General features: G+C 35.9%; 1 protein-coding gene across 4 annotated transcripts; it reads left to right on the top strand.

Annotated features, from left to right (window-relative positions):
- The first annotated feature begins 254 nt into the window (after positions 1–254).
- On the top strand, positions 255–25,246 carry ccdc178 (coiled-coil domain containing 178). 4 transcript variants are annotated; one of them, XM_028021473.1, is made up of 20 exons: positions 255–421; positions 776–899; positions 4,423–4,553; positions 4,664–4,722; positions 4,801–4,880; positions 5,054–5,254; positions 5,379–5,599; positions 7,174–7,316; positions 8,746–8,899; positions 8,997–9,092; positions 9,760–9,896; positions 10,024–10,207; positions 10,307–10,369; positions 10,527–10,655; positions 11,863–11,976; positions 12,106–12,251; positions 12,447–12,606; positions 15,280–15,429; positions 19,013–19,147; positions 24,569–25,246. In XM_028021473.1, the coding sequence occupies exons 2-20, from the start codon at positions 842–844 to the stop codon at positions 24,722–24,724; spliced, it is 2,517 nt and encodes an 838-aa protein (XP_027877274.1). In that variant the 5' UTR covers positions 255–421; positions 776–841; the 3' UTR covers positions 24,725–25,246. The 4 variants fall into 4 exon arrangements, with proteins under 4 accessions (XP_027877274.1, XP_027877273.1, XP_027877276.1 ...); XM_028021472.1 differs by having other exon boundaries at positions 255–609; XM_028021475.1 differs by having other exon boundaries at positions 256–421; positions 4,426–4,553.
- The last annotated feature ends 489 nt before the right edge of the window (positions 25,247–25,735 follow it).

Here is a 25,735-nt window from a genome sequence, read left to right as displayed (position 1 = left end):
CACAGGTTGTAGAGTCTACAATTCCTGCCATAAAGATACCTGTGAAGTGCATCAAAAACTGATATGCAATTAGGATGTTTAGTCTGCAAGTTTGCATGTTATAGTTCTATTTTAAACACGCACATGCATTAGGTTTTACTAGTTTTATTGTCTCCTTTTTCTGCGCATATTTGACCTTATCAGTTATTAATATTCACAAAATACTCCTATTCAGCTCCTGTGACGCTAATACACTTTTTTTTGACGCTAATACACTTGTGACGCTTCTCAACGGCTCTTGAACGCAACTCCTCCCCAACGAGCGCATGCCCCCCGTTGTTACCAGCAAACCGCGCAGAAGATTGACAGCAACTTGATTCATTTGACGCAAACCTTGTCGCGTGGAAACACGAAGCATTTATAAACTTTTCAGCTTATGCAGGTGAGCGACAGTAACACAACACGCAGAGGTGGCAGCCAAAAGTTAGAGTAAGTTGATAGCTAGCATTTTTCGCTTTCACTTTCTCCCATGACAACGACCCCCCTCAGCTCATTAATTTCTCATTAGCTTGGTTAATTAAACGTCAACTTAACGTTAGCTGACAGAGCGACATCCGGAGATGAGTGAAGGTATGTTTACCTCCCGTTTACCAACCTTGTTATAAAATTTAACCATGGGAGTTTAAACCCCCTATGATTTATTGTGAAAGAAGATCAATTTCTATGTATTTTAAGTTTTTTTTAAATCTCCAATTCCGCTAGTTTTGACGACAGAAATGCCTTTGCTTTCCCTCAGGACGTTTAAGGACGTCTCGATAGTTCGTTATTGTTCAGCAAATATCCCACCTGGAAGAGTTGCGACATGCCAGACGTTAAACCCCACACATTACCATCCATGGAAGGACTAGCTAGTCAGCAAGGTAATCAGGGATGTTGGCGCCTAGTAGGACAGAATAGAAATACTTTATTGTCCCACAGTGGGGTCATTCAGGTGTTACAGCAGCGGGTTTAGGTAAGTGGGTGAATGCATATTCAGACAAAGACAAAACATAAAAATAAGAATGAAAGTGTACAGTAAGGGCAAATTTTCAATGTGAGAAAAATGTACTGTGCAATCAAAAAATATGCAGATAATCATTTAGAGAAAAAAAAAAATGCACAAGATGTGTATGTATGGAAGACCATAGCAAAACAACAACAAATAAGCAAAACAAGCAAGAAAGAATGACACATGTACTGATTAAACTTAGGCTTAATTATTTTACACTGATTTGTGGAACACATTTTTGAAAACAAAAAAGAAAATCAAAATTATTACAGTTGATAAAGTTAAATTCTAGTCTCATTTTGCTTTTGTGAGTCCAACGCTGTGTTGTACATTTGGGGCTGGCCAGGATGGCATTTATCACAGAACCACCACTGAGAAACATGCTTTAAGTTATTTATTTAGTTAATCTTTAGAAATATTTACTTGTAGTAGCATAATCTGATTATTATTTTTTTCCATTTAGCTTTTTGCTTAAATACTTTCAATATCTTTAGAACACTGACAGGATGAAGATTATTATAAGATTATTATTATAATTAATATATAGATTTAAGAAATGATCTTGTTCATTTTTCCTCTATAGGTGTGATCTTGTATAAACCAATAGCTTGTTAATTTCTTCACTGAAAAAATCGTGTCAAAATAAAAGTTTATTTTTGCAGAAGGATTGTGTTCCTGCATAAAAGATTAATTAATTCAATTGTTGTGGGTGCTTAGAAGTGTGGTTGACTTTGTATTTCATTACACTGCCCACCATAACTGTGGGCATAGTCAGACACTAAAAAGAATTAGATTTGACTATAACTATTTAGTGTGGGAAAACAACCAAACTGAGAAATAATCTGATTTGACTATAATAGCTATTCATAATTACTCCATAATGTAACTGAAACATTTTTGTTATTTCTACTTAATATTTTTAAGTTGATCAGAATGTCTAATAAACTTTGGTCAATAATTGTTGTTTTCCTTTCCTATTAATTTAAATATATTCCAACACCCTGGTACTTTTCAAAATAGGAAAGACAAGAAAAAAAAAAGCTTGTCGAATGAGATAGCTGTGTGCTAAGCTTTGCAAGTCTGGACATGGCTGCAGGAAACTTTCTACTGGCCTTGTTTGTCTCTGGAACTGTTATAAACCAGTGTGGGCAGTAACCTCAAGGTGGCACTAGGTATATTGAGCCAGGATTTGATTATAAAGACAATCTCCAGAGTGTCATGTTAGATAACAGCATCAAAGATAGAATTTATGGAGGACTGTGTCTCCATTTCAACAATTTAAAAAAAAGGTTTTTACACATGGGCACCAATAACTGCAAATCTCTGTTAATTGCAGTTACCTGTAGTATAAACTGGTAACTGCAGGTAACAGGTCCATAAATAGAAGATAAAAAAATATTTAGATAGTTGTTTCTTTTAAATGAACTATTGTGTTTTGTCCATTTGCAGTTTAAGGAGGTCTAAAACTGTGTAAACTTGTTAGGGTCCTTGTGTGGTGCTGCTAATGCTGGCTGTGGACAAAGATATTTTAAATGTATAACTAAATATATTACTAATACAAGTAGTTTCCTCTACCTCATTTCAGTTTATTGGCTATCAGACTGAGAAAGAGTTTCTTTTTGTGTGCATTATAACCCTGCCAGCATGATTTAGAGCAAACCTTGCCACATTCCTGCTCCACTTGGTTATTTCAGTGTGTATATTTCACAAAAGCCATCCAGCAGGAAATGAGCTTTATTCTTGGTTTCCCTTTAATTCTTGTTGCACTGTGTTTTGTCAGAGGCTACTCACAAATTAAACACTTGGTCAGTTAAATGATCATCATTGCTAAAAAGCTGTCAAGTATGAAATATTGCTGATCTAACTTTTTTTCCCCCCAAACACTGAGAGCCCATACACTTCTTGTGAGGTATCTTGTTGGCATGACAATGAACCTGGAGCTGTAAATGTGCACATGAACCTGTTTATCTCCCTCATGAAGGAAAACTTATTAAACAATTACAAAATTTGAAATAAAATTTGACATACTCAAAGTCATGGATCCACTCTACCTGAGCCTGAGGTATTTAGCAAAGACAAATCTGTAAATAAATTCAGTCTGTGATTTAAAGTATTGTTTCAAGTGGCACTAAGTTCAACACTTTAAATTTGAAAACCATCTTGTATTTTTCTTTCCACTTGACAGTTATGCATTACTCTGTGTAGGTCTGATGCATAAACTTCTAATAAAATACATTAAGGTTTGAAGATGCCAAATGGTCACATGTAGGAAAGACTTGTAATATAAATAGTTTTGGAAGGCACTGGAATTTAAGTTTCTATAGAATCCAATGCTGCTAAAAAGTTTGTATTATTATGGAAAGAATATGTAAACAATATTTTAAATACAGTATAGTATCCACTTTCATCTAACAGTCATAAATGTAATTTCCCAGAGTATATGTAATTAGACTTTACTTGTAATTAACTTCCCAGAGAATTTGTAATACGTTCTCTGAGGGGTTTGGTATCATTCATCTTTGCATTTATGCTATAAAACGTTGTAACCAAAATTTCTCCTCTAAAAGAAAGCCAAGTATCAGAAGAGATCCTTGTACCACACTTTGCGAACCATGGCAATAGAGTAATTGTTGGTTCTGTGAAGAAATTCAGGGTTGTTGAGTTGATTGTCAAAGGAAGGATTAATTGATGGAAACTTAATGTCACAATACTTACAATGATCAAAATAACACTATATTTTGCCGTTCTTTAAAAAACAGGCTTCAATAGCATCAATATCATTAAACCAACAAAGTAGTTAAAATGATGAAAAACAACTTTTCTGACCTATTTGAAATATTTATTTTAAATTTGAAACATACACACAAAAAAAAATCTTTTTCATCTGTGACAAATGGTTCAAAATAGAAACATATTCTTTGTCAACATTTTTTAAGGCTTCTCTTTAAAGCATTGTTTACTTTTAAATTCAGGTTTGTGAAGTCCTATATCTGTGTCTTTCACAATCTTCCCGCCAGATGGCGCCCTTTTACCATGAAGAAATAGGAAATGTGCCCTTGGGTTTGTCTTGAGACAGATTAGTTTTTTCCTTTTTCAGTTTAAAGACTGTGCCACTAGAATCAGCTGGCGAATAGAAGAACAAAATATCTTTCACAGCCAAATACATTTCATTAATTACTTTGCACAATATCATTATGGCAATTGTGTGCGTGTTTGCTCCAACTAAGACCTGCTTGTTTCTATTTTTATTTCCATTAAAAGATTATTGCTTATAATAGCTGTGAGTTCTGCTGCTATGTAAAGATAAGTGCTTCTTGTTTTGTAGTAACTATTTAAGGTACACGAGAAACAGAACTGATTAAATTTTCTTACATTTTGTCTTTCGTTGGATCAAGCAGACCTTCAGGCTGTCTGCACTGGTAGACGTCGGACTTGTGCTTTACTGAACACTCCCTCACCATGTGCCAGCAGTGCTATCTGCCATATCCAAGACATAAGGAGTCGATTAAAAATCTGGTTTCAGAAGGTAAAAAATACTCCATGATAAAATGTGTATCACGTTGAAATGAGAAAAAAATAATTTTTATGATAAAATCAGTACAAAACATATTTTTGTGCTGCTTTAATTTTTGCCAGCCTAGAATATGTCGACCAGAGATTGATCCAGATAATCCCCAAAACAGCGAAACCGTAAGGTGAATTATTTACTTGTTTTTAATTATCTTTTTTTCCCTACTGCATAAATTGTTACATGGTTTTGATGCTTTTTACAGACTTCAGGGACTCTCTTTGAAAGTCTTAGATTCTGATTCTACAGACTTGTATGTTGAAGGGATAGCGATTACTGCAAGAGGTAAATAGGACATGAATAACATTTCTCACTTACTTTCTTTCTGTAATGCTCCAATACATCTAAACCTAAGCACTATGCACTTGTGTTAAGTTGATTTGATTATTTCACAAAAGTTTTGCCAAATTTAAACTGGAGGAATATGTCATCATCGTAACTTTTTTCCCCTCTGGAAGGTTATCAAAAATCACCTCTACAGAAGAAAATAGAAGATGTCCTCTCTGAAGTCATGCATCTGGTTGAGCGTTTGGAGGCTGATCGTCAGTTTGCAGAGGAAGCTCTGCAGAAAGAGAAGAGAATACGAAGCGCCTTAGTGAGCAAAACTGACGGTATTTCACTGTGGAAGCTATCCGAGCATCCCGCAATTATTCAGAAAGGTCAGTGACTGTGAGCTATCACATAATCTGAGATCTGTTTATCTCTTGCAAAGAAGTACTATTCTGTTGCTCTCAAACCCAGCTAATACGCTTGCTATTTATCATTGGTTTTTGCTTTCACTAGAGCACGAGGCTTGCAGTAGAGACATCGCTGAGTTGAAATGGCAGCTTAAACTGGAAAATCAGAAAGTTGACGAGGTCCAGGAGAAATTGTTGCAGGCTGAACTGCTCAACCAGAAATTACAAGAAGATATTGAGTTTGCCAGAAACCAAATCCCCATTGTAACAGAAAACATTGACCGCCAGAAAGGCGTTATACATCTACTTGGAATTGCCCAAGCTGAGGTATGCCTCAATTGAATGTATTTTAGCCTCTGTCCAGCTATTATTTATATACTGTATGTCTATTCTTGCAGGGATGTGGGTGGGATTGTTATTTCAAACAAGTATCATAAAAAACTTTTGCTAGTATTTAACAGCTGCTTAATGAAGGGTTAACATTGTGGTAGCAAATGCCTTTGTTTAGTGTCATGTAAAAGTAAATAGTGAATCTATTTGCTTTGAGCCGATTTTATGCAGATGGTCTCTTCGTTGTTTTGGGTTCTGATTGGTATATATTTTCTAATTGTACAACTTTTTTATAGACTCAAGGTTAAATCACATGTTTTTTTTTTAACATTTCTTACTTAAATCATAACCTTCTCCAAGTCATTCATGCATTCTAGTCTAATTCTGCTGTCCAAGACACACTGGAGATAAAACTCAGGAGTTTTAGGTTTGCCTTCTGAGCCTTCAAAACCTTAGTAAACCTCAAACCTTTGGGTGAGCATACAATCTTTCTCCAAAGTATTCAAACACCTTAAAACGTGCTCCAATTTGTCACATTACAGCTTCCTTATTGGAATTTTAGGTGATAAACCACCTATCTGTTGCTTGCAGCTCCAGATTGGCTTTAGGCCCCCCAAAGTGGCTCGTTATAACTTTTGCTAAAACATATAATTTAATAAAATTATATTTTGTCTTTTCATGAAAGTTTTTCTTTGTTCTAAAACCTACAATTTGATATAAATTATTAGTTCTTTATTTAAACTATAAGGTATAAATAAGTTATTAGGGATGCACAGTATAATGTTGTTGCTATCCGTTCTATTGCTAAAACCTGCCACTACTAATAACCAACTGTTTAATTCCATCTTGTTGCTGTTTGCGTATTTGTTCTTGGAAGGGAGTTGATAATGTGATATTTTATTGGACATGAGCAAGTGATAGTTATTTAGCTCAGGATTGTTGGGTTTTTAACTGAAGCAAATAAGCAATGTTGTTTTTTCACGATAGAGAAATGGTCTGCAAATATTTATAACTTAGGTAAATACGGGTTATCGGCCATAACAGGAATATTAATATCAAGTATCACTATTGGCTAAAATGTCCATATTAACACATTTCAACCACCTTGACTGCTGGCGGTGGTCAGCAGGCCCAGTGGTGCCGGTGCATGGCATTCTTGCTTCTGTCAGACTGCCACCATGTGTGCGTGAATAGATGAATGTACAGGCAAGTACAGGGCATTTACCATTTCCCTTTACATTTATGTGGTATATTATTCTGGTTTATCACATAAAGCCCAATAAAATACAACAAAGCAAGTGATTATAAGATAACAAAATGTGAAAAGATACTTTGCAGGCACTGTAACTAGATCTTCATAAAAACATCTCCACAAGAGCAAATCTTGATATTTAAGTATCTATAACAGATAAAGTTTTACTCCTTTTTAAACAGTTACCTGAAGATCTTTTAAGAATGTGCCTTAGGATCTGGATGGTACCAGAATAATGTCTTTTTTTATTTATTCCATTAACTTCATAAAACTGTTTTGAAATAAACTTGAGAAACATCACACCCCATTTCTTGTTTAGGCTGACGACATTCAAGCAAGCACAAAACAAGATCTCCTCCAGATTGAGATGGAGCTTAGAAAGATGGAAACTGAAGCCGACTTAGAAAGGATGGCACATGAGCACAGACATGAGGAAAAATTACACGAGCTAGATGACAGATTGTGAGTATTTATATATTTATATGTATTTGAATATTTTTTTGAATAATGCAAAATTGTACACACAGATGACCCAAAAGCACTTTCTACTGAACTTACACTACAGTAGCAGTTAGATGCAACTGAATTCCATTTTGGTAAACATGCTCTTTTACAGGCCAGCTAAAAAAACCCCCAAAAAACATGTAGATTATTACGTCTTTGCTTAAAAAAAGACATTGTAATTTTATTGTTGGTTCAATTGAAAAAAATGAACATCATTAAAGTCAGTTGGTTCAAATAGTGATATACTCATATTTATGCCAATGTATTTCAAATTTTTTGGTGATTATGCCTCACAGCAAATGAAAACCCACTTTTTTGAATTCAGAAAATTAGAACATTGCATGAGACTAATAAAAAAGTAATATAGAAACAATAACAGAAATATTATGTTTTGGCCAATATATGGAAGACTGCTGGCTCGACAGTGGTCCAGCAGATGGTGATTGGCACACAAGGAGGGCAAACCACAAATTGGCATTCCCAAAGATGTTTGGTGTTCACAGAGTGTTTTAGCCGGGCATATTAAATGGAAAGTTGTGTGGAAGGAAAAATGGTGATTAATAAAATATGCACAAGCAACAGGGATAACGTTAACCCTTAGAGGATTATGAAGCAAAGTCCAGAAAGAGTTTTGGGAGGATTCACAAGGTACGGACTGTGGCTGGAGTCAGGGCTTCAAGAACTACACACAGATGTATCTAGTACATGGACTACAGCTTTTCCATTCTTTATGTTGTCGCTCTGTGGTCTATCCTCTTTTTAGATTAAATCTTACTTTACCTCTCAATTAGTGATCATAGTCCTGTATTGAGTGCATAAGGCTGGACAGTGCATGAATATACTGTACATCTCAGCAGGTCCACATTTTGGGATTAAAATGTTTGATTTTTTTTTTATTTATCTTATCTATTATTAAGATTTTCTGAAAAACTGAATGTTAGTTTTAATGAGGTGAAGGCTTTAATTATTAAAACTGACAGAAATAATTGCTGGGAATGTATCAATAATATTATGTATGAATCTATATAATACAAATATCACCTTCTGAGTAGACTTTCTAATGATTTTCTCATTAAATATAGTTGTTCTTCCTACAACATAACATAGGCATTGACACCTTTTATTATTTGGATTTTTGTTTCCATAGTATAACACATGTTTAATGTCAAAGGTAAGGATAGGATAGTGGCAAAAATATTTCTAGTTGAATCATACCAGTTAATATATCTATCTGAATAAGATCTGAAAATGTATGACAACAAGCAAACTTTGAAAGTGATTGGATATCAACTGTTTAAGAATACCGTTGTCTACAAGGAGTGATTTATTTTTTTTTATCAAACAGTGTTTAAAATAACTACAAATTTAATATGTTTTTGTCTTGTAGGAAAGAATTAAACAGGTTGAAGATGCATAAGAAAAATCTGCTTACTGGGATCAAGAAAACAAAAGAAACTATCCTTCATAAAGAAAAGAAGCAGAGAGAGCTTGTTACTCGACTCCCTGAAATTGCTAAGCTTGAGAAAATGGAAGAAGACAAAGTAACTACTAGTTTCTTTCCTTTTCTTTTTATAAAATGTTTAAAAATTTCAAAAAGCTGTTTCTCACCATTGTGGTATGTGTGTTTGTCTATCACAGATTTCACATCTCAATCTTGAAATTGAGAATAAAGTAAAAATAAATCAACAACTTGGAGGCAAACTAATGTCAATAAAAGCAAAATATGAAACAAGGGTAAGTACTATTAGTGTCTTATGGAAAAGAAACCATTAATTTACATTTGAAAAATCACAAGGAAGTATATGTACATTTGAAACTTCACATTAAAATCATGTTTGCACATTGGAAGATGTGTTTTTTTTAACTGTGTAAACCACATGTATTTTCCTTGTGTAACACTGAAGGTCATATGTAATATCCATTTTAAATCATCTGTGACCCTCAAGACTATATGTGATGCCCATGTTTAACAAAAGCAGTTCGAATGTGGAAATTATATTGTAAACTATAAGGGCGATATGTTCAGTAAAATGTGAAAAATGTCAATGCATGAAATATTTTCCACAGGTTTTACATATGGAAATTGTATTGCATGGCAGGATGTGAAACACATGTAGGAAAACCTTCCACATGTATCTCACAATTCACTTAAAATTTGTTTTTCAGATGTGTCCCATTTTGGTAGTTATTTTCCCCTATATGTTTATTATTGTAATCCCATGAGGAACTTGTGGCCATATTTTTTCACATGTGAAAACACAGATAAAGTCTGTGTTTTTTTTTTCCCCCAGTAAGGGCACTTAATCCTTTACATGCCGGAACACGAGGTGACTGTAAAACAACAATGTCCTCAATATATTTGTGATCCATTTTTCTATACTATGTTGAATCTAAACCACAGAATTCCATATGCAAAGCAGAACTTACCTTTACAACGGCACATCTTCATTCAAGAAATGAAGCTCTTGAAGCCTTATTGAAAGAAAATAAGGATTATGAACAGAAGATTGATGACTACAAGACGAAAATTTGTAAGAGGTACAGCATCAAAGCCAAATTAGTTCTAAAATATGTATAGTTCCCTATTAAGTTCTACCATGCACTACATGGTGAGTCACTTATTTGTGTTCATACCATATGTATACTTTACTGTGTGCTTTGTTAGCGAAAAAGATGTGAAGCAGATGCGTGCAGAGACGAAACTGATGCTCCAGAAAATCACTGACGATGACGAGCATTGGGAAAAGGCCAAGGAGGAATTGACTGAGGTTACAGAGCAGAATAGTAACGCAAAGGCTAAACTGGACTTTCAGGAGAGTCTTATCGTCAAGGAGGACCATGACGCCATGGTCAGAGAAAACATGTGTCTATTTTCTATCTATAATTCCCAGGTTACGCCATGATTGTTTTTTTCCAGTGATATTCAGTATTCCTACTGCGCTTTGCAGATATTTATTGAGAGTCTGAGAAAAGAACTGACTCACCGCCTGAGTACTATAGAGAATCTAAAGGTAAATTTAGATTTCTTTGAATGTTTCAACATGATGAATATATTTATTTACTTATGCTTAAAAACACTTACCATTTTGTAAATGTTACATATACCTGTTGTATGTATATTAAAAGTATATGCCTAAAAGGCTATTTTATAACTTCCTCTTCAATCAGAGGCAGGTTGCAGAAATCAATTTGGAACTAAAGGAACATGAAGAACGTTCACAACTCACCAATCGAGGACTGCAGAAAGAATTTGATGAATCATACTCTGCAACACAAGCTCTGGAGGCTAAAGTGAAGGTACACTTGACGAATAAATTCTATACACAGCAATTAATTAAAAAAAGTGTTGTGTGTTATCAAACAAAACGGCAACACATTTAACTACGCCTCTCTTGGAGAGGCGTAAAAAAGTGTAAACAATAATAAATTTATTTTATTGCAGATAATTGATCTCACTCTTAAGAAATTCTAGCAAAAAAACCTTTAAGTTATTGGCACCCTTGTAAAAAATATAACTGAATCTTTTAAAAAAAAACTTTTTAAACTTCACCTTTTTACTTGACCACAATTCAGACATTCCATGTCGTATAGCTTTCCTGGAGTACAACAGTTAAACAGCACAGAGGCCCCTGTATCTTGCTCATCTAAAAAATGGGAAAGACAAGAATACATGGTATTCACACTCTATTGATAAAAAAAAATCTTTAAATATTGAATACATCATATTCATAAAAAATAACCTAACCTAGCTTTTTATTTGTTAAAAATTTGTGATCATAAAAAAACTTGTTCTCTTAGGAACATCCCCATTTGATGGCATCTCTAGGAAAAATGCATGGAAAGCCTGTGAATAAATAAATTTTTATACCATAATGCTTTAAAATTACAGTATTAGGAAACCCAACCTTTATAGAATTATGCAACAATTAAATGACAGAAATGGAATAAAAAGAAAATCTTCCTTTAAGAAATCTTTGTTTTAAAGAAAATCGCTGACAATAGCAGCCCTAAAAAATATTGTGAAAGAAATGCATCTGAAATATTTTTTAATTCAAATCTTTCTTTTTTAAGTTGTAAAAGACATGTAGGATACAAAAATGATGTTGTACAGATAATTTCTATAGACTAGATTCAAAACAGGAAAGACAAGGGAACATGGGATTAAAATAATGCACACATCTGTTCATCTTCATAGCAAATCTGAAGATGAACAGATGTGTGCATAGCAAATAAAAAATGCATAGCAAATCTGAGTAATTGGTCAGATCTGATTTGGAAAATGAAAACAACAAAAAAAAAGATGAAGACTATTCTGCTGCCACCTAAAGTGATGAAGCTTGTAAGGGAAGTACAACAAAATCTTATTGTTTTGGAACTGCAGCCATGGGGTGGCCATAATGGGTTCATCATATCTTTACAACCATTTAGTCTTACAAACATTCTTACAAGCTGTGATGTTAGAATGGTAGTAACTTTAACACATTTCATTGTTTTTATTGTACAGAGAATGAAGGAACTGGTAGAAAACTTTGAAAAGATTCAAAGTGAACATGAAGAGGCATTAGCCGACCTAGAGAAGGACACCAGGTTGAAAAGGGACCAGCTTAAAGCTGCTACGGTAAGAACAAGTTTATTTTTTAAAGCAGAATTGTTACAACTATTCAGCAATATAGTTTATTAGACAAAATAATTCCAACAAAAATGATTCATACTCATCTTTAAATTACTTTATTCTCTTTACTTACAGGATTTACATGGTGGCACCTTAAAGAGAATTAAAGATAATAATGCTAGGTGTACTGTTCTTATGAATAAAAGTAAAGAATACCAAGAGTCTTCTCATGAAATGGAAAAATATACTGAAGATATTCCAAAAATCATAGCAGAGCTTGAGTAAGTTCCAAGAAAATATTAGGATAACAAGCTGACTGTAATGAAAGCACTATTATATTTCAAAGGATCCCATTTTTTTCCTGCTGGTACATTACTGCCCACCTCAAAGAGATATAAAGGCTGTTCACAGCTAGTTTGATCTCCAAACATAACTTTAACTGTAGAAGTTCCACTAATTCAGTCGTCTCCTTGCAGAAAAGATTTAGATGTGGTGGACTTCAAAAACAAATCAGCTGCTCACACCGTGAGCACCTTGCAGTCAGATATTAATAACTGGCAGCTCCGAACGCAGCGACTCGAGAGGACAAGCTTGGCTCATCTCAAAGAAAGAAGAAAACTAGCGCAAGACACAAAGGTATGAGAAAACAAAACAATGTCACAATAACTGTCTGTAAATACATGAATTTGTGTGTCAAATGCTGTGAAGTCAAAGATGAGCTGTAAAAAAAACCCTAAAAAAATAAATAAAACACCACTTTGTTTATTTGTTTCTGGATTAGTGTCACCACATTGCTTGTTACAATACGTCCCTTAAGATACAGAGAAAACGGAGCAGTCTGCAATTAAAATTACAAGCCATGGTCAATCTCGTTCAAAGTGCTTTTGCCACAAATGACAAGTCGCTGCGTTTGTAGTCTTTTTGTCTGGACGAATTTGATGCATGTCGTGGTGGGATGCTGTGTCTGCTTTTGTTACCTGTAGGCCAACATTCTTAATAGCAATTTTAATACAAGACATTATATGATTTGTAAAAGCATCACATCATCTTGACTTGTGTTTATTTGTAACATGAAACACGCTTCCAAAACATGAATCTGCTCTGCAAGAAATAACATTCATTTGAACAGTCTTTTTGTAAGAGAAGCCCCTATTTATTGTAAGGTTTTCATCTGCAGGATTATCAGCCCCAGCCAGAGCCTCTTTGCTGATGGGGGTTTCACATGGCTTATCTAATGTGAAATCGCCATGTGGTATATAGTTTCATTAAACGGTGATCAAGAATGCATTAGTTCAAAACAAGAAAAGGCAATGGAGCTTAAGCCGCCATGCATCCAAGTGCAGCAACTTTAAAGAAGTTGTTGGCGTGAGACAATTTAAGAATTAAAAGTCTTCCTCATAGACACAACTCCCATTAGCCGGATAAAAGTTAGCCATGCAAAAAGGAGTTTAGTCTTTTTCACTTGAAGAAATAAGATGATACAACAACAACACTCCCCGCTAAATAAAAAGATCAGCCAGAGTTTCAGGTTCTAAAGAAATGGGTCACTTTAATCACTGAGACCAATATAAACCACACATAATGTCTGTATTAGCATAACATAATAAGCAGAGTGTGCATCCGGAAATCATGGTGCATGAAGCAGAATGATTAGACACCTTCGAATGTGAAAATCCTAATAAATATGCTGACCACAGCTTGTCTGTTCTTCTCACATGGTTACAGGAAGTTTATATGGGGTCATCTTTGGTAATATCGAAAATGTACAAAAATACACACATCCAGGTTAAATGTGTTTATTTTAAGAGGAGCCACACTTCCTCTCTATTAAATCCATAAGTAGGTGAACAAATTCCAATTTTCATGCACACACCTATGTTTTGATTTGATCAGGCCTTGACGTTTGGGTGAGGACAGAGTAAACAATGCAAACTGCCGACGCTATCAGTTTCTTATGGGCAATGAAGTGTAATTTGTTCCATTTACACTTCACAACAGCATCAGATGGGCTTTGTCAGTGCTGCATGGAGTAATTAAACCTGAAATCAATAGCAGGCATTTGTCATGTTTACAGCCCCTCTTTCTGCTGGGTTAAACTCATCACTTTAGTGCTGTTCTGTTTTACTGCAGAGACACACTTCATTATGTCTGCAGGTACAGTTGAGATATTCTCACGTCCCCTTATCCAGCACTCAGAAACATTGTTCTGAAGAAAAGGCGACGTACACTGAGAGGCGTCGTTGCTGTGAATTCTTTGCTTTATTTCACAGAAAAGGTGTCCATTGCTGGCTGTATTCCTATTATTTATTCTGGCTTATTTAGGAGACTAAATATAGAATGCATGCATCTTAAAAGAGATTATAGATGTCTGTACCACTACATAGTGATGTTACTTCCCTTTTTTACAGTATTTTAAATGTGTTTTATCTATTATATCCAATTTTTGCAATTTTGGAAGCATTGATCATTTTGATGATATAAAGCTCGATCACTGCTCTGATATTAGCTGCATGCTCTCCCACAGTGGCCTCTTATGCTTGTTCCCCCGTCCATACAATGAAGTTTTTTCTCTGTGTGTTGGGAGTTTTTGTTTTCTGTTTTTGATGAAGATTAGGATAACATGCAGCAATGTGTGGAAGATAACACGTTACCTGTTGTGGAGGAAAAACTGCCTATTAAACTGTTTATCAGGTATTGTAGCTGATGGAGCTGAAAGTGGGAAGATGGACAAAATGTGGTGTGCTTGGAGACGAAGGCTGGGCATCACTATTGTTCAAGAATGGCATAGAGATGATCTGCAGGAAATGACTCCACCACACTGCTTTTCATGCTAATAGTAACAGCAGGATATACACTTCCAAATAAGACACTGCTGTGTTTTTGTTTTTGACTGTCCACATCAATATCCTTGAATCCTACTGGATGCACTGAAGGAACATTTCTAGGCATTATGTTACTAACATATTAACACAATATAATGCTTTGATCTAAACCAGTCATTGTAGCTCTGGCTGCGTATTTGGAGTCATTATCCATTTAGAAGATAAACCCCAATCTCAAGTCTTTTTCAGCCTCTTACAGGTTTTCCATCAAGTTTCCATTCAGGGCTTCATCTATCTTCCCATCAACCCTGACTAGCTTCCCTGTCCCTGCATGAGGAATTTAGTGCCATGCCATGATGCTGCCATGATCTTGTTTAAGCTAAATATTACATAAAATATGCATGGTACAATAGTTACAGTTGGTGGTGGTGGTAGTCAGTGTAAGACATATCTAGTTCACATAATGCTATTTTCTTCACCTGTGTAGGGACTCCTGGAGGTTGAACGTGCTGAAAACGAACGACTAGCAATCGAGTATAAAGGTCTGAAGAAGATGCTTTTGGAAGCCAGGCAGGAGTCAGTATCTGTACTGAGAGTGAAAAACCATGCACATAAAAGGTGTAGCTATTACACAGAGGTACAGTGAAACTTTTAAACATATTGTCTCTTTTCAATTATGTTTTATTATTTTTGCTATTGTCTCTTTTTCTCTTGTTGTGCTTTCTGTGCATGGACCAAAATTTTAAGGTGACTTAGTTTTGCATTTATTCTGAAGGTTACCGCTGCAATTTAATAATGATTAGATAATTTAAGTGGAGGAGGATGATGGATGTGGCATATTGTAATGATCACTGTGTATTTTTGGTACTAAAGGGAGTAAGGCAAGAGGTTGATGGTACATGCAAAAACTTCAACATTTTTATAATTATAGCTCCGCAATATTCTCACAGGTAAAACATTTCATTATTGTTGGGTTACAAATTTTCCTCACTGCATCAGTTGGTAAGAGATCAACAGCAACCACAGGTTACGATCAGACAATGGATGTGCTTTCAGCAGTAAAATAGCTCAAGTCTACACTTGACTAGTTAAGGGAGACACCTCTGCAGCCTTTTACTTTTTAATCTTTATAGTTTTCGACACTTTTTAACTGGAATGGAATTACATATGACAACCATAACACCAGGAAGAAGACACACTGCTCTTGCAATGAAAAACACATATTATTTGTTCCAAAAATGACTAATACCTTTACTTGAGTAATTCCTCATCTAACTGCATGAATGTTATCAAGTGAAAAATGCATGCAAAAATAAAATCCTGTGGACAGGATTTTCCACGCTCATGATCAAAGCCTGATTTTCTTTTACTCTGGATTCAGCCTTCACCGTTTTTGTTTGTTTCAGCCTCACACTTCTTCTACTGCAGCCTCTCGGCTTCTGCTTTATGCCTAATTTTAGTTTTATAACAAGCTTATGATCAACGGCATATCAGACATGTAGATGGGGCATTATTTTTAATCAGATTTAAACATGAACATCTAAAACCGCTTCTTTCCTGTTTTATATATCCAATTATCCTCATAATGTTTTCATCATCCAAAGCAGTTAATACAAATCTTAGTAAATTAGATCATGTTTTATTGATTTGTTTATAGCAAACTCACAAAGTAAATGCAATGCACAACTTCGGGATCATTTGAGAGATGAAACATTAGCACACATGAGTTATTTATACTTGTTTGAATAGTCGTTAACTCCTTATTATTTAATAAACCCATCTTTTAGATGAGCTTTACCAGGTCTTCCTGGTTTTACCTTCACATTACTTCATTTTCCCATCACACTGTTGTGAATCTGCCTTGGGAAGAAATAAAGATATATGGCTTTAAGTATCTGGTTCCACTTTCTTTCTGATACTGAAGCACACATGGTGTCTCCATCTAAGCCAGACCGCCACAGAATTTCGTTGACATTCGGTTCCACTCAGAGATGTCACATACAGTGCCCTCCACATTTATTGCCAACCCGGCCTGGTTAAGATGTGCAATAAGCATTAAAATAGATTTAGCTTTTGTTGCATTGACACAAAATTACTCTAAAATAATTCTGCAGTTCTCTTACAGTGAGTTTGGAGATTTATTGTTAATCTCCTTTGCCTTCCCCCTCATTGTGTGTGTTCACAAGATAAACTTTGGTACTTGTCCCGCCTTGTTGGTCACAATTTTATTGCTCTAAATGTTGGTTAAGTTTTGGTGAGCAGCTATTTTCCTGTAGCTGTTTCCTGACTTGAGAAGATCATAGCACATCATTTTTGAAGGGTATGTTCCCTTGTGTTTCCTGTTTTTAAGAGAATGGTTAACATGATATCCTATGTTTTTTTTAGTCAAAATCCAATAATTTGTTGCGTTGTAATAGCAAAAATATAACATAAATAACACAGAAAACACCAAAGAAGATGCATTTGCTTGAAATATTATGTTGACATAGCCTATATGCCACACAGGGTGTACATGCACAACTACCCCGGCTAATTAACCAGCCAATATCAACTAATTATATTCTCAACATTAGTCTATTAAAAGAGGACAAACAAAAAGGTATGATATTATGTTCAATAAGAACTTGAAATCTACTTCTACATTTTGCTAAATTCTTCTAAGACTAAAAATAAAAAAATACATTAAAAAGTGAAGGTTATAGTTAATATTATCATGACATTTTACTACACCATCTTTCTACCTGCATAAATAATTGTTGCTTTTCTGTCTTTAATAAAAGCATTTGAGTCGTGTTTCACATTGTGTTTGTAATTTTTGTGTTAATACTGTGAAACTTCCATTTTTACTCAAGATCATAATATGGTGACATACTGGCCTGTGAGTAGACATCAACTTTGACACGTAAAATTGTTACAATTAGCTCCTTGCTACCACGCGGAACATGAAAGCTGTCATTTACCCATTAATAAAAAGCAACTGGCATAAAATCCTAGCATAAAAATAGATTCCCTATTACAGTTGCTACTTACTGCAATTACTGTAAATTACTGTACTTTTTGTCGGTATTTCCAAGGATGTCTACTTGTAGTCTTTCACTTTGTTGTCTACTGCAAATCGACTTCATCTGTGAATATGCAAAACAGAATGAACAATGAACCAATAACATATGCTCAATTTGTTTTACTCGACACCAGGATCAGCAGAACTAAGTGCAACTCAACAAGTATCCTGAAGCTTTTCAGATGCAGAGATTTAGGACCATAACAGTTTTAAAGAAGAACGCGGCACATGATTTAGTTTAAATATAAGTTTGATAAATATTAAAGACAGATCGTCTTAAAATGTAATTTCAATCACAGAACAGAAACAGACAATAAGAGATACTTCATTTCTGATAAATGTCTAAATGACAAAGGCATTTTTCTGATATTAGTCAATAATTTTTCTATTTTTTTCTTTAAACATAAAGGACTTGAATATCTTTGTATGAGCATCTTTTTAAAAAAAAAAAAACAATTTAGAATTGAGTGTAGATGTTAGCACTGTTCTGTTTATGTGAAGGCTTTCAGCTCTTAAGTTTTAACAGGCTACACCATAAAGACCATTCTTGTTATTGTCTTTCCTTCAGGAGCTGATGACTGAGCTAATTCGCTTTAGTTTTCAATGCACTGGGGAACACATTGCCAAGCAATGATAAGCTTTGTAGGGAGAGTGTAGAGATGGAGGAGGGAAGAAAAGCAACGGCATCTATCAGAATTTAAACCTCTTTGCTTGAAACTGTGTTCAAATAATAAAGCAAGCAGCATGTCTTTCCAAGAGACTGGGAATAATTTCTGGTTTCTGTGGGGGGTTCATGACTTTGTGTGTATGTGTAAAATATGTCTTGAGGGGATTGGTATAAAGTTAAACTGGGTGAAGTAGAAATATTTTACTCATCAGCTTTGCAGTCACAGAGTTTGCCTCGGCTAGAACAAAACTGCTGAAGCATTTAGAGAAAATTAACCCCCCATCCTGGCAGCCAGATGTGACTGGATTCTGATGAGTGCACACGAGTGGGCAGAGAAACCAAGAGACTGTGAAATTCCTGTCAGGCCCGTGTACTGCAGAATGGGCTATTGACTGCTTTCTCTATTCCCCTCCATCATTCTTCTTGAACACTGCCATTAATTTCCTCTCCTGCCTTACCAATTCCTTTTTTCTGCCTTCTCTCCCCCCCCAGCTCTCTTTGTTGCAGAAGAGGATGCACAAGGTTTTGGTAAAATACTTAGAACAACGCAGCCTCCGCTTCTTGGTTGACCTGGAAGAGTGCCAGACTGTTGCCCGAAAAACTTCCCAGAAAATAACAACTGCCCAGGTATTTGCACATATATGCAGAAAACAGGCTGAAAAACTGCACCAACTGCACTATCCTTTTACAAAGCAAATCCCTTTCATTCAACATTCATCCCAGTGTAGGTATGCTAACAGATGGTAGCATATTCTTTTGCATACTACAGTAACTCCATGTTATGCATTGCATTGTTTGAGCCTGATCCAGCTAGTCAGTTGCCTTGTGTCGTCTTTGCCAAGCAAGAGCAGCCAGGCAAATATCTACCAAAGTGACTTGCCTCAGTGCTGCAGTGGAGTTAAAGACACTACTCTTATATTACAGTCTATACATTCACTCATCAAATCACAGACTGATGCGATGAATTATCTGTGTGACTTGAGAGATTTATTCAATTACTTTGTGTCTGTCTGCCTCTTTGAATAAGTATACATAGTGCTTTCAAAAAGTATTCACACTCCTTGATATATTTTTTAAAATTTTGTCACATGACATTCTTAATTATATATTTTAGTATGCTTTCATTGGACAGACACAAATATTAATGTGGACTGTAATGAAAAACTGTTCTAAATAAAAAAAGGATACCCTAATACAGAAGTTGCATAAAGAATCCATATATTTATAATTTCACATCATTACAAAGCTGCAAACTATATATATATACGGTATATATATATTCTCTCATATACTTATGAGAGAATATACTTCTCTCATATATATATATATATATATATATATATATAAAGAAAAGTATCAGACCACTTAAAGTTATCAAGATGTGGCCATCAACAAAACTGAAATGCTAAGCAAGAAAAGCATGAATCAGAGACTCAGCCACTGCTGAAGGTAGCTCTGGAGGAGCTACAGAGATCCATGACGGGGGGCAGGGAATCTGGTGACTCTACAACTGCCTTCCTCCAAATGTTTGCAGCCATCCTACATGAGTTTTTGGAAAAATGCAAATTGACTTGCTCTTTGTCATTCTCTCATAAATACCAGATTTGTGGAGTACACAACTAAGAGTAAGTCAATTTGCATCTTTCCAAAATCTCACGTAGGATGGCTGCAAACATTTGGAGGAAGCTTTTCTGGTTAGATGGAACATAACTAACTTTTTGGTCTACATTTAAAACACTATGTGAACTCACCATCCACATGTTGAAACATAGAGGTGGCAGCATCATGCTATCAGAATTCTTTACATCAGCAGAAAGGATGTTCTCTCTAGCAGTACTAGAGATGTTCTGCTGATGTAAAACATCAGCAGAATCCTGAAAGCATCAGAATTCTGTGCTGGCCAGAAACTAGTAACTAGAAACTAGTACAGAAGTAGTTATTAGTAACTTTTTCCTTTAAGTTTTATTGGCTCTAGTGGCCTTTATTTGAGAGTGGTCAGGCAAGAAAGTGGGTAATGAGAGAGGGGGAAGACATGTGGCAAAGTTTCATCAGGCCGGGACTCGAACCTCTGATGGCCGCATCAAGGACTAAGGACATACATACGAGGATATACAGCGGTTGTGCTTTACCCCTGTGCCACCACAAAACCCCAACTAGTAACTTATGTAGTACTAGACAGTTTTTGTTTTGTCTTCCATCAGAACAAAAACTCTAAACATGCAGCTAGTTTGACAGTAGAATGGTGTAGATGTAAGTTTTTGATCTACAGCCCAATCAAAGTCTAAATATGTCATGCCTGATGCCCATGCAAATAAAAAAATAATAAAGAAAAGAAGAATACAAGCTTTTAGTGGGACTTGAAAATTTATGTTACATGAGATAGAATGGACACTCCATCCTAACTCACCGCAAGTGAAATATTCTGCAAAGCACAAAAAATATCAAATTTCCTAAAGCTGGTGCAGACAAACCCTCTAAAGACCTGCAACTTTAACCAGTTAAAGGTGGTTAGCAGTATTTTATCAGGGGGGCTAAATACAGATACATGCCAAACATTTCAGATATTTAGGTGTAAAATATTATGGAAACTATGTATTGCTTTTTCTTCAGTTCACAATTATGCACTGATTTGTGTTTGTCCATCACATGAAGTAGTAATGAAGTTTGTTTTTGTAACGTACAAAAGTTGAAGGGATGTGAATACTTTTGATTGGCTCGGAGTCTGTACCTGAACCATCTGATCGCTAACAGCACATGAACTGTTAGAGCCTATTTTCTGTTTGGTCAGGGATTTTGTTATCATGTTAGTTAATACAGACTTCATCACAACACATGGGGGATATCTATGTGTTACAACTTTCTCTTCTTTGTGAATATGATAACCTGTCTGTCTTGCACAAGAGTAGGAGCATATTCTGCAAGGTTGAAAAGTAGGGATCTTCAATTAGAGGATAATCGGTGTCTAATCTGTTCTGTGATGTGCGATGAGGTCGAAGCGGACAGCGGGACAGTGATGAATCTTTATAAAAATGTCCTGTCCAGCATTTCCACAGAGCCAGGTGGTGTGCCACCCTGTTATGATCTATATCCTTTTTTTACTTCATCCTTATCTTAACAATGGCACCCTCCAAATCTAAAAGTGGCCATGTTTGCCAAATGCATTAAGTTATTTTAATATGGCACACCTAATTTAATCTGTTCAGTGAAAAAACTATTAAGAGGTCTCCTCCTCTGTTTCCTCTCCTCCGGCTACTGACATGTTTTTTGACGGGTCCGGTCTAGACATTACAGGGAGCAGCTATTTCTCAGCAGCCCAGCTTCAAAAGGCCCCAGCAGATCACTGTTCAAGGCAGGGAGTAGTGGGGCACAGGGGGAGGAGCTATCAGGAAGCTGCAGAGTGTGAAGGACAAAAGAGCTGGTGTATTCAAGCGCACCGCACCGTCACCCGTCACAGCTCAGCACAGGTTCCATCAGAGCAGGCAGCACTCACTTTAAACTGGCTCCTAAAGAAGAGTGCAGGAGAAGGACTATCCTCCATAACGTACACAAGGAAAAATAACCCTTAGGAACCAAAGAAATGCGCCTTGAGAGTTTATGAACAGGCATAAATTTACACTCTGCACTACTGCTTAAATTTTAAGACCTTGATGATGAGGTCTTGAGACGTTGCATTATGAATTGAAAGTAAATTGACACAATTCTAAATATTATTTGGCTGTTTAGAACTAAGGAAATGCAGAAATCAATGGAAGTGATACTGGTTGTTACTGGAGTTAAACCAGGCTGAGTCCTGATGAGGCCTACACTAATCCATCATGTCCACTTAACCCCACAAGCAGAACATAAGAAAGGTCAGGTTTGCTCTTTCAGACGCCAAATGGCAGTTTTCTCATAACTAGCTTGAGGGAAGGAAGGCTGAGGAACCCTGGGGTGGGTGGGGGTGGGATCGGAGAGGCGGTGGGCTGTCATCCTGTTACACTCCTGCCAGAACTGGCAGTTCAGCTTTGTGTTCTGCAAGTTTACACTAGGGATGGCATAATTGACAATGGCTAACAGCAGAGAGCAGTGCAGAGCTTTGTTGAATGGCCAGTAATGATTGGAGCAGACGCCCACTGCCCCAGTCCCAGGGGACAGTAATCCAAGATCCTGTTTCTGATATAATTGTTAGTCAGAGAATTTCTGCATGGCCAGGCTGGTTCACATTCCCAAGCTAGTTGACACTGCCAGGCAGTTTAATAGAAAATCTGGATGCCGAAGTTTTTAAAGCAGAGGAGCACTGAACCTGGACACGGTTCACCAGGAGCGTTATTCTACCTCCCTACAAAAATAAGAGCAAGCCGGTAACTTTACTCTCATACTAGTAGCCACTTTCAGTGACTTTAAAGTCCATTACTCAACCAGCTTCATAAACATCAGGTCAGTCTCATGACTCGTCAGTAAAATTAATTTAATCTGAAGCAATACACCTTCTCTTTGAATTCTTAACTACTCTCATAAAGAAAAAAAGACATTCATTTTATTTCCATGGTTAAAATCAAACAGTTTACAAATATCCCATCAAATACTTATCACAGTCTGTTTGTACTCTACAAGACAGGTCTACTACTAAGTTGCACATCATTTATTTAGGGAATAGTTATTTGTTTTCTTTAGTAATTTCTATAATAATTAACCTGATTAAATCTATCAAGAGCCTAATTGGCCCACAGATATCAAAAGGAATATGATTTTGACAGTCAAATGAAGGATTTTATGACCTAATTGTAATTCTTATTGCAATTAGCATTGCAATGCTAAAAACTCTGCCAGCATTTCAAATAACACTACATATTCATGTCAAAAAAGAAGAATGTGCCTTTTGAGTCTGACACATTCTGTAGAATTTTTTGCTAATGAAGCTGGCTGTATCCCCAGATATGTGGCTTCCCTGTGATGGTCTTTTTGGCTTCCAGACACTTCTGGTAAGAGTGTACAGCACTGCTTCTGTCAGTTTTTAAACATGACCACACTGTTGTTCTCCTTTACTCCAGGTTTGGATGTGTGTTGGTTCTTTGCTCTGGACTTGACATACCTTTAAAAATCATTGAACACAGCTGTAGACAAAACTGTCTGCAAAGAATCAGCTTAACTTAGTGAGGTGTTTGGATTCAAAACAAACATTTAACACAGCCAAAACTCCAAAATCCTTTTGGTTCTCGGCGACTCAGTTGAATCTGGTTTCTTTGAAGGATGAAACATATCCTTTTAAGATACTTACACAGAAGCAAACTTGCCAAAAGGAAACAAACCCACATGGAGAGGTGGTCAATTAGGAATGGAGTTTTAGGCAATCAGCGAGTTACATGACAGGTAATATGACATGATGTCTAAACTTTTTGCTTTTACATCCACAGGTTAGATTTTTCTTTTTTTTTAATTAAAAATTAATAATTCTGTTTTTTTTAGTATTATTACCAGTTCAACAAAAATCTACAAAAACAAAAACCTCAAAAAGGCATCGGGAATTTATTTTTGCCTAATTTAAAGTCATTCATATACTTTTCAGCATATTTATGTCATTCTTTTTCCTTCAAATTGGAAAACAAATTATTTGTCTCAGCTCAGTGACAAGAATGATATGAGTTTGTTTGTCTTGGAAAAATGCTTGCTATATATAGTTAACAAATAGCTGTGCCTCTAACAAAGCCTCTTTTAGAGGAATAGATGCCGGATGTTTGTGGTCTTATTTACCAGTAAGTTGAAATAAAAGCAAAACTAATGGTAAAACACACTTCATTATGAGAGACTCGCTAACTGTCTTGAGAAATACTCTTTATTTTGGGTAAACTAGAAGAAACTGACTAAATAATAAAATCCAGGTGGTCAGCTGAAGTGAGCAAGAGAGCAGAGGGTATATGGAGTTGAAAGGTCAAAGTCTGATGGTTGGTTCACGTCACACACTGCCAAACACATCAACTGTGTCTGGCATATTACTGTGAACCTAGCATATTAATGCTTTTATACAAATTGGTATGTTTGTTATTTATTCTTTTTTTCTTGTTTAAACAGGGAAAGTTGTCGAAAGAAATTCAGCTTCTCTCAGCGTTTCTACAGTCTGTCAGAGAGAGCTCTACCACCACCAAAAACGCTGAGAAGAGCAAGCAAACCAGTCCAGATGCTTCTGAAGTGAATGAGCAGAAACCTCCAGTTCAAGTAGCAGTGTAATTGGACATTCACCTGTACGAGACAACTTACTTACCCTAGCATGCTTCACTATCTCCCCCCCCCTCTTCACTTGCAGCAAATCCATAACAATGAAACAGGTGACTTTCATGCTGCTGTCAGGACTGATCTAATTTTAGCTGGGTGAATGATTGCAATTGGCTTTGCCTCATCAGATAATTAATCTATGTCACCATTAATTGGAAAAGAGAATAATTACAGGCAGTGTTGACAGAAATTCTACGCTTCTCCAGATTTCAAGATCTAATTACAACTAGTGAAACCTCGTGACCTTAAGTAGCACTTAGTGCACTTTGGCCACTTTGACCACGTCCATGTGACCACCGTCTTGAGGAAAGCACCCTGTTTTTGTTACGGTACCCCGCTCTCCTCCGATGTCTTCACCCACTGAAAGCTGTCTCCCTCAATCACTTTTCAATATTCAATCTTAATTTTGTGGAAGTTTAGCATTTTCAATGAGCTGGAGATGAATGATTAATGAATAAATTTAAATGCTTCATTTTGTCCATGGATCATTAGTTAAGTCCTTTGTGGGAAGGACCTGAGAAAGGAGTGAAAATTATTGAGACATTAGCCTGGAGCAATCCAGGGGTAAATAGTGTGCACAAAAGGATGTTGTGTGCGCACTATCCACTAGCTTTCTAAAGAACCCTGGGGAAACGCTGTTTTCAATTTGGAATCTTAACTGAATCACATTTAGTTCTTGTAGAAAATTGATTTTTGTTTCATAGTGTTTAAACAGTCATATCAGTGCTACACATCATATTAACTGCTTCATATAGACTTGAAAAGTTAAGTATAAACTGTGGCTTTTAAAAAGACGCAAATGGGAAAACATGTTGAATGTAATAATAACACTATACAATGAGCAATTAAATAATTTATGTTTAACATTAATCATGGAAGTTTTATTTGGGGTATCATTGTGACACCACCTTAACTTCTCAAAAGTACTGTTTTTCATCCTGTCCATCTGTGCTGACAGATAATTGG

The sequence above is a fragment of the Xiphophorus couchianus genome, chromosome 6 (assembly GCF_001444195.1).
Source record: "Xiphophorus couchianus chromosome 6, X_couchianus-1.0, whole genome shotgun sequence".
Taxonomy (NCBI): Eukaryota; Metazoa; Chordata; class Actinopteri; order Cyprinodontiformes; family Poeciliidae; genus Xiphophorus; species Xiphophorus couchianus.
This window is presented reverse-complemented; position numbering and strand designations above follow the sequence as displayed.